This window comes from Thermobia domestica, chromosome 12 (assembly GCF_964235325.1).
Source record: "Thermobia domestica chromosome 12, izTheDome1.hap1.1, whole genome shotgun sequence".
Taxonomy (NCBI): domain Eukaryota; kingdom Metazoa; phylum Arthropoda; class Insecta; order Zygentoma; family Lepismatidae; genus Thermobia; species Thermobia domestica.
The window spans coordinates 2,561,391-2,578,494 of NC_137465.1; the positions used below are offsets into that span (position 1 = coordinate 2,561,391).

Consider the following 17,104-nt stretch of genomic DNA (forward strand, 5'->3'; position numbering starts at 1 on the left):
AAATTTATAATACTGCTGTCAGCTGTTTAGCTGTGCCAGAACCATGAAACTGTGTGATGTCTTCACTTACAATTGTCGAAGTATCGTGTTAGTCCTAGTGAAATGCCGTCGAAAGTAAACCGTTATTCATGACTCTTTTCCACGCACATTTTCATACAACACAAATAGGATACATGCAGTTGGTAACAATAGGGGCCCGTTCGAAGTTACCACTGAAAGCCAAGGTTACCTGAGGTGCTTCGTAAAATTTAACGCTGGTAGGCCAAGCAGTCTGGTAGAATTCACTGTCATCTACATTATTCATCGCAGTCTTGACCTGTGGTGTGTACATAAGGGATGGCCTCCTCCCGTGCTACATTGCTGAACGTTTTAAAAAAAAAATCTGCCACAAATTTCACTTGGCGGGGTCAAAGTGGAAAACGGCTGTCACACTGTCTTAATCCTCCATTTAACTCACGCGTAGTGGTAACATTCAAGCAATTACGTATTATGACACCATGACACCTTTGGCAAAGAGTGGACCGCCAGTGCCGAGGAAGTTTCCGGCAGGGAATGGTGAATATCGCCGAATACGTCTACGAAAGGAAGCTGGAGATATTTAAGGTGGACGAAAACGTGAAGATGAAGGTTTCATACTTCCAGGAATTCAACGTGACCCCCCGAATCTGTCTGAAAAAATCTCAACAAGAAACTGACGCGGGAACACAGAGCGTGCAGCCGTACTGCCTAATCATCTCTCCGGTTGTAAATTGGAATTTATGTCATCTCTTAGTCCTCACGCCAGCCTAATGGATTTATTTATCTGTATTTGGACTCCTAAAAAGACATTCCCGATTGCACCACAAAAGGATTCTTAATTTGCAAAGAGAAATGGGATGGAATTCTTATCCTTGTGCTCCAAAGTACAAGTAGTTTTTGCAGGGAATGTCAATACTGGTGGTCCAATAGAACGTAACAGGTGTTGGTGGCACAGCTTCTCAGTCATAGGTATTATATTAAAAGTCACCATATTTCATTCTATTTGTCGTTTGGAGGACAAGCACACCTATTCAGATAACACACACTACAGAGATTTACTTTATTGGAGAGTTAGCTTTATTCTAAATGTTACAGAAAACACTGACAGTCTCGAAAATGATTCGAGACCAAGAATATAGTACCGTAAAACGAAGCAACTTTGGTAAGAATCAATATTGTTATATTTTGATTGTGTTTCTATAGTTTTCTTGCAACGCTTATTACGAAAAGATAATACGATAGAAAGTACGAATATTTCTATTACAGTCTAAGCATTGAATTTGTTTATTGTTTATTAATTATAAGAAATATGTTGTTACTACATGTGGAAAGTTTCAGCTTGATTTATGATTATGATGAAGTAATGAAACTAACCTTTTGTTATTCAGAGTTCGAAATGAGATAACTTTGGACAGTCAGAAAGAGAACAAAAGCACCTCATACTCGAAATTACAAGACCCATGTGTCTGAAAATTTACAAAAAGCTTCTAGGCAGTCAAGGTGCAAAAGAATAAGAATTGAACCAGGAAGAAATGTCACTGAAGCTGATTTTGCAAGTTTTGACAGCTATCGAGAAAATTCAGAACAAGAGAATGAAGATAATGTTCATGGAAGCAAAGAAGAAAATGTTTAAGAGAGATGTTCCAGACGTAAATGTTAGCACTTTTATAATTGGTAAGTTTCGTGGAAAGAAAGTTCACGATTATGCCGATCAGATTAAAATGTACCACTTGAAGTAGTAGATCCTAAACACATAAGTAAGGAGAAGAAATGTTTGTGAAGAATGACAAAGAAGTCGGTGAAATGTCAATGAATGAAAAAATTATTGTTTTAGAAGTTCCCGAAAAGTGGTTGGCACTAAACTCAGATGCAAATAGAATTTTCCGTCTCTTCTGGATGTTGATAAATACAGATGTAATATATGAGATAATTTAAGAATAATAAATAAATAAAAACACTGATCTTTTATTTGCATTTTTAGTATTTAGAATTTAGTATTTTTATGGCCAATTTGGTCAAATAAGTTACTACTTACTGAAAATCCAAAGTTGCACCGTTTCAAGTGTAAAATTAGACAATGACAATTTGCTTTGTATTATTTTCACTGAGTGTTTGTCATATTGTGGTATAAATGCATTCTATGTCAAATTAAAATTTCAGAGCAAAAGTTTAGTTGCACCACTTGATATAGCGATAGTTATTTATGTTGAAATTTGGAAGTGTCCAAAGTCGTCCCGTTTTACCGCAGTTGAATTACAAAAATACTCTTCTCAAGTGCAGTTATGGATGTTTGTACATAAAGAATAATGGTAGAATACAGATGATTAGAGAGTATAGGCTGCACTGTATTATTTTCACACATGATTTTCTTATAATGTGGATATACACAGCGCAAGGAGTGTTACATTTACTTCTGTTTTAATTTTCTTTGAAACTATAGTGTGTGTTACCCTCCTTTGTTTCATTATACGACAAGTTGCATACATGGAAAAAAACACCATTTCTTGTTTATTAACTATATTTTTTAACATTTTTTAAAAATTAATTTAGCTTCAACCATACATTCAGTACTTGTGTAACATGATTCTGCTATGTAATAAAAAGAACTATCTTGTTAACTGTGTTTGGGCTACCTACATGTTTGTAAAACAAAATAAATACTTCAGTACGGTTTTAAACAATCGAATACCTAAGAACACGGACAAAACTGGAAGATCACCCACTTCACCCAAGGATAGATAGAGACGGCCATTGTTTATAACTTGATCAAGGGACTACAGAAATGTCCATAGCTCAATAAACATTCCCGTCAGGAAATCATATAGGTTCTTATAAAATATTAGCAATGCGAAACCTTTTGTCAAGTACAAAATTTGAAGTTCGCTCATACGATAGTATACAATAGCAGAGGATGCAACGGATGGAATATTTGCATTTGCTAGTGTTGGCTGCAATCCTTCACAACCAGAAGTAAGTGTTGAAGTTAAGTCAAAAATAGCTCAATGGTAGACAAACCGATATCAGAAACTAGGAAATCGAGTAAACGACCAGCTACCAAAATATATGTGACCAACAGGAAAGGAAGAACATGAGTACATTTTCAAGTAGCATTAATCGTACAACGACCTTTGGACAACAGAATTCATACATTTTCCCACTTTCTCGGTTCATTGGCAATAAACAGGTAGCTTTTGGAAACTTCGCTTTTATTCTAGCTTCCACACCGCTAATTTTCCCTCCCATGTTGGCTGCTCCATCATATCCCTGTCTAACAAGATAATCCAGACTTAATTCCAGATATTTGCACTTATTCAAAATTTTCTCACTGATGACTTCGGCACTCAAATCATATGGTTCAAAACAACTCAAGAAATCCTCTCTCAATGTGCTTTCATAAGTGTAACGAACACACAACGAAAATTGTTCTTTTCCACTCACGTCCAATGTTTCATCTCCTAAAATGGCGAAATATTTGTTTTGATTTACTCGATTCACTATTTCTTGTTGTATGAGCTTTCTACAAACTTCTATTATCTCATTTTGAATTTCAGGATTTAAGTAAGTTGCATTCTTGGGACTGTTTATTACATGTTTTCTCAAAGTTTCATCACAAGGTGCTCCAAATCGCAACAATGCCCGAAATTTCCCATCCTTATAAAGCAGTTTTTCTAGAGATAAGGGACCACTGTCTTTGTCACCTCATAAAGGCAACTCTTGTTCTCCACAGAAAATGACAGTTTCCACTAAAGCTCTCAAAGCCGCTCTGTTTTGTTCTTTTTCCTTTCTTGTTTGTTCACTCAGTTGTGTAGCAACATCCTCCATTGATGTCATGATCTTTAGAAAACTTTCTGCTGCCAATGTTGAAAACTGATGGAATTTCGACATAGGATCTTTCAGTTGCGTCTTTCTAATTGTGAAAGATTTTGATACCAAACTTCCAACTTTCTGATGCAGGCCTTTTCCTGCATATTCTGACGAGAATATAACACAGTATTTACAGTAGGCTCCACATTTCACAGGAGAAAATACTAGCCATTCCCATTTTGTCACCCAGTCTCTCTGAAAACGCAATTTCCTTTTTTCCATAACAGCGAGTCGGGAAAGTGAAAGATGTATCACGTACAAGCACATTAGTCAACACAGTTTTTCTTTGTTGATCTGTCAGTGGGGGATTTGTTGGATTCGAATTAAAGACATTATCCGAAACTTCCTCGATGTCTGGGAAATTAACACTCACATCAACAGCTTCTGTACTTTTACTTGTCGTTGCGTACACTTCACACTGTTTCTCAGATACAGTTTTCTCTATTACCACTTCGGCTTCAGTCACAGACACAGACTTTACCGTTTACTTCACTAACAACGACTTTATCACTCACAACAGCCTCTGTTCCTCTTTCTTTCCTACTGTCTTCACTTTCATCTGTAGCTATTTTCTTCGACACTGGTTTAAAGAAACTACCTATTCTCTTCATTTTATAGGCAGGTAATGCACAAGCACAAGGGACGAATGCTCTTCTTACAAAAATTTACTTCACTTCTTCTTTTGAATCACTAGTGAAGAGCTAAGGGAACCGCATTTTATACTGCTTCAAATAAACTTTTTAGTAGAGCTAGCTCTTGCATTTTCAGGAATGTTCGAGAAAAGTCTCAATGTATAGTTTGCGCTATATAGCGGCTCCGTTTGTCTACCAGTTATTAATTACTGGGATTTACATTACTCCTTACTGCGTGAAAGTTTAGAGAGCGCCGCTCCGAGTGTTCAGAAAAAAAAGTACCCACTGTTAAGGCGCAAGTTACGTCACGATTTGGACGTAGGAAACAGCATTTCTATCTTTATGAAAAATTCGGGGGGACAGTCCCACCTGTCACCCCTGGCTACGTGCCTATCATTAATCTTTGCGAATCGATTCTGACGTAACTTTCTTGGCACAGATTTGTTATCTTTCGTGCCACAGCTTTTTTGTACTCTTTTCAGGCACTATACCGTCGTTTCTGTGGTTTGGAAGGCAGAATTTTATGCAGTGTTGCAACCCCAAGACAGTTCGTTTTATAGCTCTTGGGAACAGTTCCAGATATCGATTCCACACAAACGACATTGTAATTACTGCGCTGGAGGAACACATGCTGTTCACATATGGGACTTCTTTCTACGGCTGCTCTAACATATGCGCTTTCTGGGTGAATCCTGTATCAAGCACGTTAGTCACTGGATACTATGAATGCTATAGTTTATTCTAGTGATGAGCACAAAAACCGGTTTCTAGGTTTCCGGTTTTCAGAAAACCGGTTCGGTTTTCCAAAACGTTCTATTTCTGACCAGAATAGTGCTTTGTTATTCTCCGGCAACCGATTTCATTTCCACAGAAATAGTTTTACGTTTGCCAAACCTGTTTTTGGAGAAAATCGAAACCGGTTTTGCAGAAAGACGAAATGTCGGTTTTTCGGGTTTGACTTTTTCTAGAAACCGGTTTCCAGTTTTTATAAAAAGCTGTTTTGCCCAGCCCTAGTTTATTTCCTACTGTGTATTTGTTCTTTCTGCAGTCTTGTTGTTGCACATTTGTTCGTTTCCTTGTACGGACCCCATAATTTCTCAACTTTACAGCCTCATATCTCCCTTATTTGGCAACACTGATAACGCAACTTTTCCTTATTTTCTTTCACGTTTTATGCCAAAATACCATAAAATAGTATACTTCTATTTGAAAAACTATAAGTTTGTGTTGGGACTACTTGTGTGACACTACCGCCGTGTTGAACACGTGTCCTCCTTCCATAGGTATCAGATTACGCCTACCTGAAAACATTTTTCATTTTCTGCTTTTTCCCGGCGTTTTTGGGGTATAAGTCGGCACAGCCTCACCCGGTCACTGCTTGGTATATTTATTATACGTAGAGAGTAAACAAGGTATTTCCGCACCGAGTCACTACCACCATGATGAGTAGCGATCCACAACTAATCAGAGAACCAATTTGCATAAATATGTAGCTGTCACGGTTCGCATACGTCCTTTGTTAGTATTTGGGGGAATTGTTATTCTGGATTTGTAATTTGTATGGATGGCAACACTGGAAATTCTTCAGGTTCATATTTTCTGTTGAAGAACATTATCTATGGTTGTGGTACGTCGCATTTTATTTTCTCCTTTCACTTATGAAAAAAAAAAGGTAAATTTTGTATTATTATTATTATTATTATTATTTTTTTTTTTAGTATGTTAGGCTTTTAAACACAATTGTAGAAAATTTTCCCTCTTTCCACTGATGCTTTCCTGGAAGTGACGGGAAAATAGAGATTGTGTCTTTGCTGTAGCACACGAGATCCTATATATACACACAAAAATACTTTTTGCCATCTCATCTCGTCATTGAAACAACACAAAAAGAGTTATATTTTTTCTTGAGGGAGGCCTAAGACTCCCTCTAAACCCGCCACTAGGCTACGGAAGTTTTATGCATCTTCATTCTTACGCAAAAGGATCGAAGGGTAGAAAGCGGGGAGGCAAAATATTACCCGCTGTAACATTCGGGTATTTAAAACTACTCTGCACTATCAATACATTGAGAACAGATTATTGGTCGAATATATTGGCAAAAAAAAAAAAAAAAAATCGTCTGTGAAAATATTCATTCATTCATTCATTCTTTATTCATCCATGTCGTACATTATTGGTCAGAGACCAGTACATAGGACTTGTCAAATAATAAGAAGGCATTTCAATACGATTGATATTACATTATTTTACAAACTATCACCCAAGTATTCAATCACTTAAGTCGGAAAAAAAAATGAAATGAAATCTTTGAGTTTTACGTCCCACGGTTATGCCGGTTAGGCTAAAGATGACGGTGATTATGAGTAATGAATGAAATGGTGGAATGAAGAAAAAAAGGGAGGAAACGGGAGAACCCCGAGAAAACCCACGCACACGGTGTTTGTCCACCACAAAGTTCATTTGGCGGGGCTGGGATCGAACCCGGGACCCCCAGCATTAGAGGTGAACGCTCTACCACTGATCACTTAAGTCGGGCGCGTGCCCTTTTCTAGATCCGCCAGTGAGCTACAGAAGGTTTATATTTCTTCATTCATCCACACCAGGAGGAAAGTTCGGAGAGGGAGCAAAATATTATTTCCTTTAACACTTGCGAATATTAGTAAGCTGTACTAACAATAGACTGAGAACATTTTATTGATTTAATAGATCTTCATAAAAAAAAAATACTCTAGTCATATAATCTCATTGAAATACCACCGAAGTTACCTTTTCCTTTGAGACCCCTTCTAGATCAGCCACGGAGACATGGATGGTTTATATGTTTTCATTGTTGTGCAAATGGCTGGAAGATTCGGAGGGGTCACAAAATATTATCCGTTCTAATACTTGGGGATATTAGCTACTTTGTTCTAAGAATAGACTGAGCGCAGATGAAGGGTCTAAATCAGTGATCGCCAAACCGTCGATCGCGCGCTACTAGTAGGTCGCGAGGACACTTTCGGTAGATCGAGTTAACGCTCCGGTTGGCTAACCTTGATTCCTGCACTGAGCTGACGCTAACGACACGGGGCACTGACGACAATAACTGCTTGTTTCTCCTGCGCAACTGCCATTGTCAGCCTTATCTCACAGTTGATTGCATACGCGTAGGGTTGTGCACGTTGTTTTTCGTGTGTAGGTTAGACATTTGCTAATTTGGATACTTTGATTTCATATTTATTAAACATGTAAGTTTATAGGCAATATACAAATATATTGCTTAAAATAAAAAAAAAAGTTTGTAGTTGGTTTGGTTGGTAGCATTTAAAAACGTACGGTAGCTCAGAGGCTCCATAATTTTGGCGACCAATGGTTTAAATATTGACAAAAAAAAAAAAAAAAAAATGTCGCCTCGTCTCGTTGAAATAATAGAAAAAGAGTTATACCTTCCTTTCAGGAGGAAGAGCGCCCTCCTTCTGGATGCGGCACGGGACGGTTCGTTTGCTTCTGCATAAACGCTTACAACAGAACTACTACAGAAAGCACTAGTACGCAAGGGCGCCGACTTCTCTGTAAATTTGGAGGGCTCCATTCATATGCAGTCGGCATATATACGAGGATTTTAAGACAAATTGCATTCAAATTATGCCAAATATTAAATATTCACAAATGGAATGAGGGGCACCGCATGAGCTTTGGGGGGCCCGGGCCACCCAGGATCGGCGTCCTTGCTAGTAGGTAGGTGATGAATGGTGTCAAATTACTTCAACAGAGAAGAACGAACACTTCAATAAGCAATATAACTAGAACTTGGACCAAATTAGACTACAATATAATTGTAATAGAACCCCTGGTAGGGTGAAAAAGTAGACGGAGCAAGATCATAGCTCGGAAACAGAAGTACTTAAGACCACGAACATGTAGTTGGTGTCTACGTTAAGCAATGATTAGAAGTCAAATGCAAATCGGAGTGTGTCAACAAATGAGAGAAGAGCCACTGAGTTAGAAGTTTGGTTCAAGATGGGTTTCTTGTCGGCCAAAATGTACACACTGAGTTTTTTCCTTTGTGCAAAATTTCGAAAACCTGTCTCTTTGATTAGCAAAGATTATTCAATATTACTTAAAACTGTTAATACAGCGAAGGTAAAGGGTATCCCAACAAGAACGTTGAATTTAATACGCCCCAAAATGTACTTTATTTTTAGAAAATAAACAATACATTTTTACATACTTACATCAGGTAAATGTTCTGAAAAATACTCTGTCACATGTCCTCCACGACTTGATCTTCAGAATCGCAGTCACTCCAACGCCATAATCGCTTTTTTACACATATGGTTATCGAGGTAGCAAATGATACGTTCAATTTCCGCTGTGTGTTCTTGCACTGTTCTGAGTTTGTGTGAATCCGTGACTTTAGAAACCCCCGCAAAAAAAAAAAAAAAAAAAGAAAAAAAAAGAAAAAAAAAAGAAAAAAAGTCAAAGAGCAAGGTCATATGACCTTGGTGGCCAGTTCTTATCACCTTTGAGAGCGAATACTCGGAGAGGAAATTTCTCATCAAGCAAAGCATTTGGCATGGGAGGACTGGCAGGTAGCGCCATCTTCTTGAAACCACATGGGTTCAATATTAATTCTTTGCAAATTTGGCCAGAAAAACGGTAATCATATTGCAGTACCCTTTCCCCCTAACCGTAACGATATTCCCAATCTTGTCTTGCAAGAAATAAGGTCTTATCACTCAACCGCACCAACTCAAAATCTGTACAACATAGTAACTCGCTGTAGATGCCATACCGTCTCTGATTTCTCGAGAATTTTCTGTCGCCCAAATGCAACGGTTTTGTTTGTTGACATCATCATTCAGATTTAAAAAAAAATGCTTCGTTACTAAACAATGTTTAATGCAAGATTTTAATCCACCTGTTTGGTTCCCAAGATACATTCGTCAAAGTTTCTTTCTTTGAAAATGATCATTTGGTTTTAGTTCCTGAGTTACCTTTTGTGAGACGGCCACGTAAGGAAGTTCTTGAAATGTTCACCTGACGCAAACAGATCTTTTGGGACTTCCAATAATACTGTCACGGAAAATAGTGATGTTTACAACAGACCGGCTGGTTTGAGAACGTGGTGATTTAATGTCTGCATCCTCAAATTTCTTTATCAACCCGTGAACTACTATTTCATTAAGTGCACTTTCACGTTCAAAGATTGATGAAGCTTTCTAACATTCTGTGCATAACACCCACCATTCTCGTAATGAGTTTTTACAATCAAAACTCGTTGTTCCTTTGTGTAACGTTCCATGTTGAGGAAGCTGCAACAAAGCTCGAAATGAACTGACAGTGATAAAATTCCACTGTTGCCAGGTCAAATCAAACTAGACTACCTGTTGTAAGGATGTAAAAATAATTTCCATTTTCTTAAAATATGGCGTCTTTCTGGGTATATTAAATGCGGTGTTCTTGTTGGGACATATTTTATCTGGAGAGGCAATAAGTAATTAAATTGTCAACGTACAGCATATCAAACACAGGAGCGTGGAACTGAAATAGAACGCTGTTGATGGCCGTAACAAACAGTGATGGACTAAGAACACTACCTTGTAGGACACCGTTTTCCTGCAGAAATAGCTCTGAAGAACAATAACTCACACGGACCTATAATAACGTTCATTAAGGAAATTAGTTAAAAATCGATTCTGGCGATTCGATAATTTAATGACGTAAAGGGCACGAACACAGAATGCAAAATTGTTGATTCTTGGAATTGGAATCCCGGTTTAAAATGGTAGACTCTTGGATCTCTCGGACCACAGTACACTCCCCATCGTAGACCGTCGCCCCTCTATTCTGGAATGGAACCATGGACAGCATCCATTACTCTCTTCAAATAGATGTAGAGAATTGTCCTTATAAATGTAAAAATGCATAATCCAACACGTAGAATAAGTGCTTTTATGCCACATACAGTGTTTTGCGCTACCCTCGTTGTACACACTCACCCTCGCTGATGTGCCTGTTCCCTACGGACGCACCCCGCACGCCCTTCCTGCTGCACTTCTGCTTTGACTCGATTAGATAGCACAAATTGGTTGGTTTCTTGCACGAGCCCTATTTTAAAGTGAATCTACACCAAGAAATGCAAGTCCACACTCCAAAAATGATTGTTTAAGGTGCAAACAAACGAAAAATAGGCGAAAAATAAGTGTATTTTACATGGATTTATGCACGGAGGCATATAATAAATCTGCACTTAATTTTATCATTATAATTGTTGTGGTATATAAAGACAGTATAGATAAACTCAATAGCTTACATAGAATCGTTCTCCCATATATATATATAAAGGAGTTACAAGTGTAAAGGAAAACCAACTGATCAGTGATCACCTCGTTATTCAGAAAAAGACAGGAAGCATGCGAACAGGATATTTTGTGCACAACCCACGAAAATTAAGTAACAAGCTAGAAAACTTGAAAGTTTATATATATATAAACAATATATATAAACTTTCTCAAGTTTTCTAGCTTATTACTGTTAACTTTCGTGGGTTGTGCACAAAATATCCTGTTCGCATGCTTCCTGTCTTTTTCTGAATAACGAGGTGATCACTGATCAGTTAATTTTCCTTTGCACTTGTAACTTCTTTCTGTAAACTATTTGTAGCATGTAAACATTGAATTGCCACTGCACGAAGAGACGACGGAAGATCTCAAAACATTCCCAATTTACTGAAGGTTTACTCCACCTATGTAGCTGCCATAGGATTAAACATCATATAGCGAAACAAATGTAAACTACAGCTAAACAACAGACTCTCAAGAAACTGATTTATTGGTTTACGCTAACTTGACCAATGTAAATTTAGTAGGCCTATATTGTTTAATTGGAACATACATTGGTGTCTAGAAACGTACACTGCCTGTATTGGACAATAAACTGTAGTATCATAGCGATAGCACATTGATGACAGTTCGAAATGGACTACAGATAAGCATCTTCACCCTTTAGGCAACTGTATAACGCTGAATAAGTTTCTCTGTATCCTTTGCATAAAAAGACAAAGGCTGCTCGTTGACCGCTCGATTGGTGGTGAAACGCTTACTCTTCAACATCCCGAAAATGCAATAGTTACGTGGGGAGAGATCTGGGTTGTAAGATGGCTTATCCACAGAAGCCCAGCGAAAACTGCACAGAATGTACATTGTTGTGTTGACAGCATATGTTCCATCATTACAATGGACAATTTGTGACAGTTTTTGTGGCCTTAGTTTCTTGGGACTTTGGAGTTTCTGTAAGGTGTCATAATAACCTTTAGTGTTGATAGTGGTACGTGGTACAGATCGAAAGCTATTCCAACAGCAGAAGTTCGTTTACATCGAAATACACTGCGAACATTATTTCACCACTCGAGGCAGATAATTTTTCTCTTCCTTAGTTTTAGTGACGCAGCATATCTCCATTTACGATTCCTCTTTGTACCCGGTTCGAAATGGTGACATCAGGTTTCATCACCAATCACGAACAACGTTATTCACAAGTGTCGAATCGGTTGAGTGTTCCACACAAATACCCAACCATATAACTGTGTTCGTAGTTTGTTGCCAGGATACAGACGTCCCGATATTCCAGCTCCTTGTGCAAGATGATGTGGAAGGATTTGACGCTGAGGTTGACAGTCGTTAACAGCCACAATTGTCCTTCATCGTCATGTCAATTGTAGCAAGCTTATTATTATTATTAACTACAAATTCCTGTCCAGGTCGCGGAAGATCAGAGTGAATATTCATCCGCTTCAAAACTCAACACACCACAATTTGAACACCGTGTATCGATTCAACCACGTGTCCCACTATTCACTTGCAGTTGACGAAATATTTTACTGCAGTAGCGCCTTCTTTGCACAGCAACTGAATCACGTGAAGTTGTACTACTTTGGACGTATCCATGTTATACTAGTGTGGCTTCAACTTCCTCCTATATTCAGTTGACATTCTCAGGTTGGTCACATTCTGTGCTGTTACTACAAGCAGCAAGCCATACAGTTTTGCCACTTCTTGACAGGGTCGTAAACTACTTGCAGTGTTAGCAGCTGTTTCTCATACAAATAACTTTTGTATTTACTTACCAACTTTTAAACTCTGAATATCATTTCCAAAAACCACTTTTTCATTATCCTGTCACAAACAAGTTCCATATAGTTCATTTTTCTTGCTGAGAACAAATTTGATATATTCATTACCAAGGATCTGTCCAATCTGTTCACTAAATTTGATATGATACAACAGAAAAAAAATACAACTGACGATTATTGTCTAAAGCACACTGTTACAGGTTCACTTATTATTCACTGCTACTGAACTTTGATCTTATCAAATTTGTTTTCCCTCAATCCAAATACAGACGAATATCACGACCACTGATTTCAGATTTCCTCCGGAGGAGGGAGACTTTCAATATATAGATGAAAGTAGTACTGCGAAAATACTGGTAATTCACGTTGAGCATAATCAGATATATGTCCTGGAAAGGGCAGAATTTCGCAGTTCTGAGAGAAATCATCCCCCCTCTTGAAATAATCACTGATCATGACGGAACTCTTCTTTCATCAACAGCGATGATCCGAAAGCTCACTGAGATCTCTATTTGGAATCTGAATCGGTAGAAGCGTTGGTGTGTAGGCGTCCTTCACACTCCATACACTATCTCCAGTGATAGACTGGCTTCTCAAACACATGTAGCAGACCATTTTTTGAGAGTCGGTGTAAGGTAATGGAGGTGGCAGTTTTCACTTCCTGTCCATGCTAAACTTTCTTCAGCTTAAGTCCTTCTTAAGTGTTGAAAAAGCCAAAAATGCAGTATACGAGGTCTGGACTGTATAAAAGATTATCTATAGCCTGCCAACAATCTTTTTCAACGCCTCCATAGCCTACATGTCGCCTACCGTTATCCCTGCAGGAGAAACCATTCTTAGTGAAATAGTTCAGGTATCTTCAGGGAACTGCTCTCTTCACATGCACGTGCAAAACGTTAGCACAATACTCTCTATTTCCAGTTTGATTGCCTGGAACCCAATGCAGGAATACCATTCCAGGGATATCAAGAAACAAAACATAGGCCCACATCAACTTCTTTAAGGAACCATACACTCATCATATCTAATTCAGGACTCGTCAGTGGTGATTATTCTGTTCAAGAATTGAGGTTATTGCTACACTCGATGAATAAATGTCTATCAATTCTGTTCTTCACTCAGCGAATGTAGTACGTGTAACCACTTTGCACAAATACGCGATATTTTCAGGTGTTCCTTAACAATTTCGTGAGATGTTGCTACACCAACATTCAGTTTAGCTGCAAATTCACGAATCGACAAATTTCTGTCTTCTTTCAACAATGTCTGCTTTAAGAATATTCACATAGTTCACTGGTATTGATGGACACGCACTTCTCACCTTATTCTGCATATTCCGTTTGCCTTCCTTAAATGCTTCCACCCTTGAATACGGCCGATCTCCCATTGCTTTTTGATTGTACGCTTGTTTCATCACCTAAATTGTTTCTTTCTTTTTATTTGTGTGAGTAACTTTACACAAAAGTCAATAGTGATCCTTCGTCTGGTAATTAATGGTATATCATTCTCAGCCACCATTGGAATACATGCTTCAGTTCGATTTTTATAGGAGAAAATAAACGACATTGCGTGTTGGTTTTACTTACATTAACAATGCATGTCACAGGATATCATCACGTGGCGACAAGCACATTCACTTACATAGAACAGGCGCAGCGTTGCCAGCCAACGAACTTTCCGAATACTTTTCGAAGATATATATATGATCATTAGTTCACAAAGTAGTCTTCATGTTCTGCAGCACCACAATCTTGAAGGACTGATCTAAACCGTCAAAACAGCTATTTACAAATCATTTATGATACTAAAGCCGATTTTATTTTCTGCAACTCAAACTGAAAACAAAGCTGATCAAACTTAATAATAACAATAATAATGTAAATACACACGTTATTCTTGTTCAATTTTATCAGCTACAATTACATAAACCTTTAAAAAATCAAATTTCTGTTAATGGTTCAATTGAAATTCTCAACACTTTTTGAACAACCCTCGTATTTGATAATTTCATTTAACAAATATATAAAGTATCAATAATTTATATTCTCGTAATCCTTCAATGAATTCAGTTTCATATTTGAACAATGTCAATTCATTTAATTATTATGGCACTTGCAAATAATTATTTAGAAGATATATTTGAATATTTGAACTAAAATATTTATTATGTATTACGAAATATTTTTGTTTACGGTTTTGCATATCGCTTTCCTCATCTTATTAATAGAATTATAATTGAAAATATATTAAAAACAATCACCTCAAACATTTTCATCTATGTTGCAAGTTTGTCTGAGTAAATTTCAATATTTATATTAAAGCGCTGCAGGCCGAATATTGTAAAATAGTAACCCACTTTCCAGTCGACTATCGTTACTGATGGGAAACAAATGATAATCGAAATGGACGTTATTTGAAATTATCAGAAGTAACAATAATGGCTTCCGCATTCACGTTCCAGAATTTTCCCAGCATGACTCACTCGGTAATTAGCTCGTGACTCATCGCCTCAGAAACACAAGCTTGAGTATTTTAGTTGCAACATTTGTTATTGCAGAGAAAAACAGTTACGAAACCACTTAGAAATAATCTGCAATAACGAATATTACCACTAAAGCATTGAAGATCTCAAGCATATGTAAGTATTAAAAAATATATTGGCATTGTCGCCATATTGAATTGTGGCTTAGATATAAACTATCATGAGAATTAAATTTTAGCTCTAACTGTAAGACCTATTACGTATTACTGAGTACAAATTTAACAAAATGAACTATTTTAAAATAAGAATTCAACAATGAGCAAATTAAAAAAAAAAATGGACATTAGTGATACAACAAAAGTGTAATTTCCACAAATTTTACCGTGCATATTTTTTTCATTAAAATTTGTAGCACTAGCATAGAGCAAAAATATATAATTATCTTACCTGAATTTTGAGATACAACCGAAATCTTCTCGTATGTAATTGTGCACATTTTAAGTCTTCAGTCTTTAACCTCCTTTCACTTTGAGTTCAGTCCCCATTCGATCTGATGTCTCACAACCGATTGTGAAATTTTATTAATCTCCCACCAAGTCCTACTCTATACTAACAACCGATTGTGAAATTTTATTAATCTCTCACCAAGCCCCACTCTCTGTTAATAGCGTTAGACATGAAATTTATCTTATTTGTGCTTCATAAACAATCTGATAATAATAATGTAAACTTTAGATTAAGTGTGATTATATCTCTGTGTAAAAAAAACATATAATTTATAAAGATATAATAAGAAAAATAACTGGGATTATGAAAAAATGAACTTCAGAAACCCTGAGCGAGGCTACATCCGGTGGCTTGTACGCATGCGCAGATTTTATTGGGCCTCGCGTGACGTGTTCGAGGCGAAGGGGAATGGCTTACCTCTCCTCAAACAAAAACCCATTATCCCGCGTAACCTTGAAATGTTCGGGAGGATGGCGGTTGACAATGTAAATAGCTTTACGTCAGCAAAGAAGAGGCGCGCGCATTCAGCATTTTGTTTGTTAAATTAGGAATCGGCAGCATTTCCTTATCAGTTCGCGAGAATGCAAACAGTTTAGTATTGCATTCTACTAATGTTATTGATCATATATAAGCTGTAAGCATTTTGGATCAATATAATCAATATCTTTTGCCTATATATTACGCGAAACTAAACCGTATGAACCAGACAACATTTAAATATAAAATATTTTCTCCTGAATATCCAGAAGTTCGAATCGTTTAATTACCCGTGATTTTGATCCACAGTATAGAAGAAATAACTATATTTTTAAAAATATGTATTTATTAATGTAATTTATTTAAAATAAATAAGATGTATTTAATGCTCATAGGTTTCTTTTTTGGCTTTCTATTTTCAGCCCCTTGTTCTACCTTTTTTTAAAAAAATGATAATGTCCACTAACTTCCATTTTCAATTAAATGAAGTTATAAGCATTATACAAGTATAAACTAATTTATAGAATGCGGTTTCAGAATAAATCGTTCAACTGACGGTCCGCGCGCCAATGGTGAGCCGCGAGTTATTTTAAATATAGAATGAAACGATAAAATGGAACTTCGTTGTGATTTATGTGATATATTAAAGTATAGTTAATAAAGTCTTATTGTTAATAAAGCTTTATGTTAAATCAGTGGCGTGTGCAAGAGGCTTCGGGGTTTTAACTTCCCGTGAACAAGATAGTTTGGAAAAATAAACATTTACAATATTAAGATAAGTATACAAAAATCATGCTTATCCTGACAGAATATGAGATTGAATGCTTATTGAACCCTGTTACGAAATTCTACTGTATTAAATTATATACGATATGCAATATAATATAATTAACAGTCTTAAAAATGATCTATGTTTCTTAAAAGGTCAAGAGCTTGAATAATATATATGTTCAGATGTTATCAATCCACTGCTGGACGAAAGCAACCGATCTCCCACCTATTAACGTTTAG

The 17,104-nt window shown here is 36.9% G+C and overlaps 1 protein-coding gene across 1 annotated transcript in view; it reads right to left on the reverse strand.

Annotated features, from left to right (window-relative positions):
* Window positions 1–15,711, reverse strand: part of LOC145666299 (uncharacterized) — a 255,202-nt gene extending 239,491 nt beyond the window's left edge. The window contains exon 1 of the mRNA XM_081733379.1: window positions 15,557–15,711. Coding sequence (XP_081589505.1) covers window positions 15,557–15,605 — 49 coding nt within the window. The 5' untranslated portion in view covers window positions 15,606–15,711. The remainder of the gene's footprint in view (window positions 1–15,556) is intronic.
* Window positions 15,712–17,104: the final 1,393 nt, after the last annotated feature.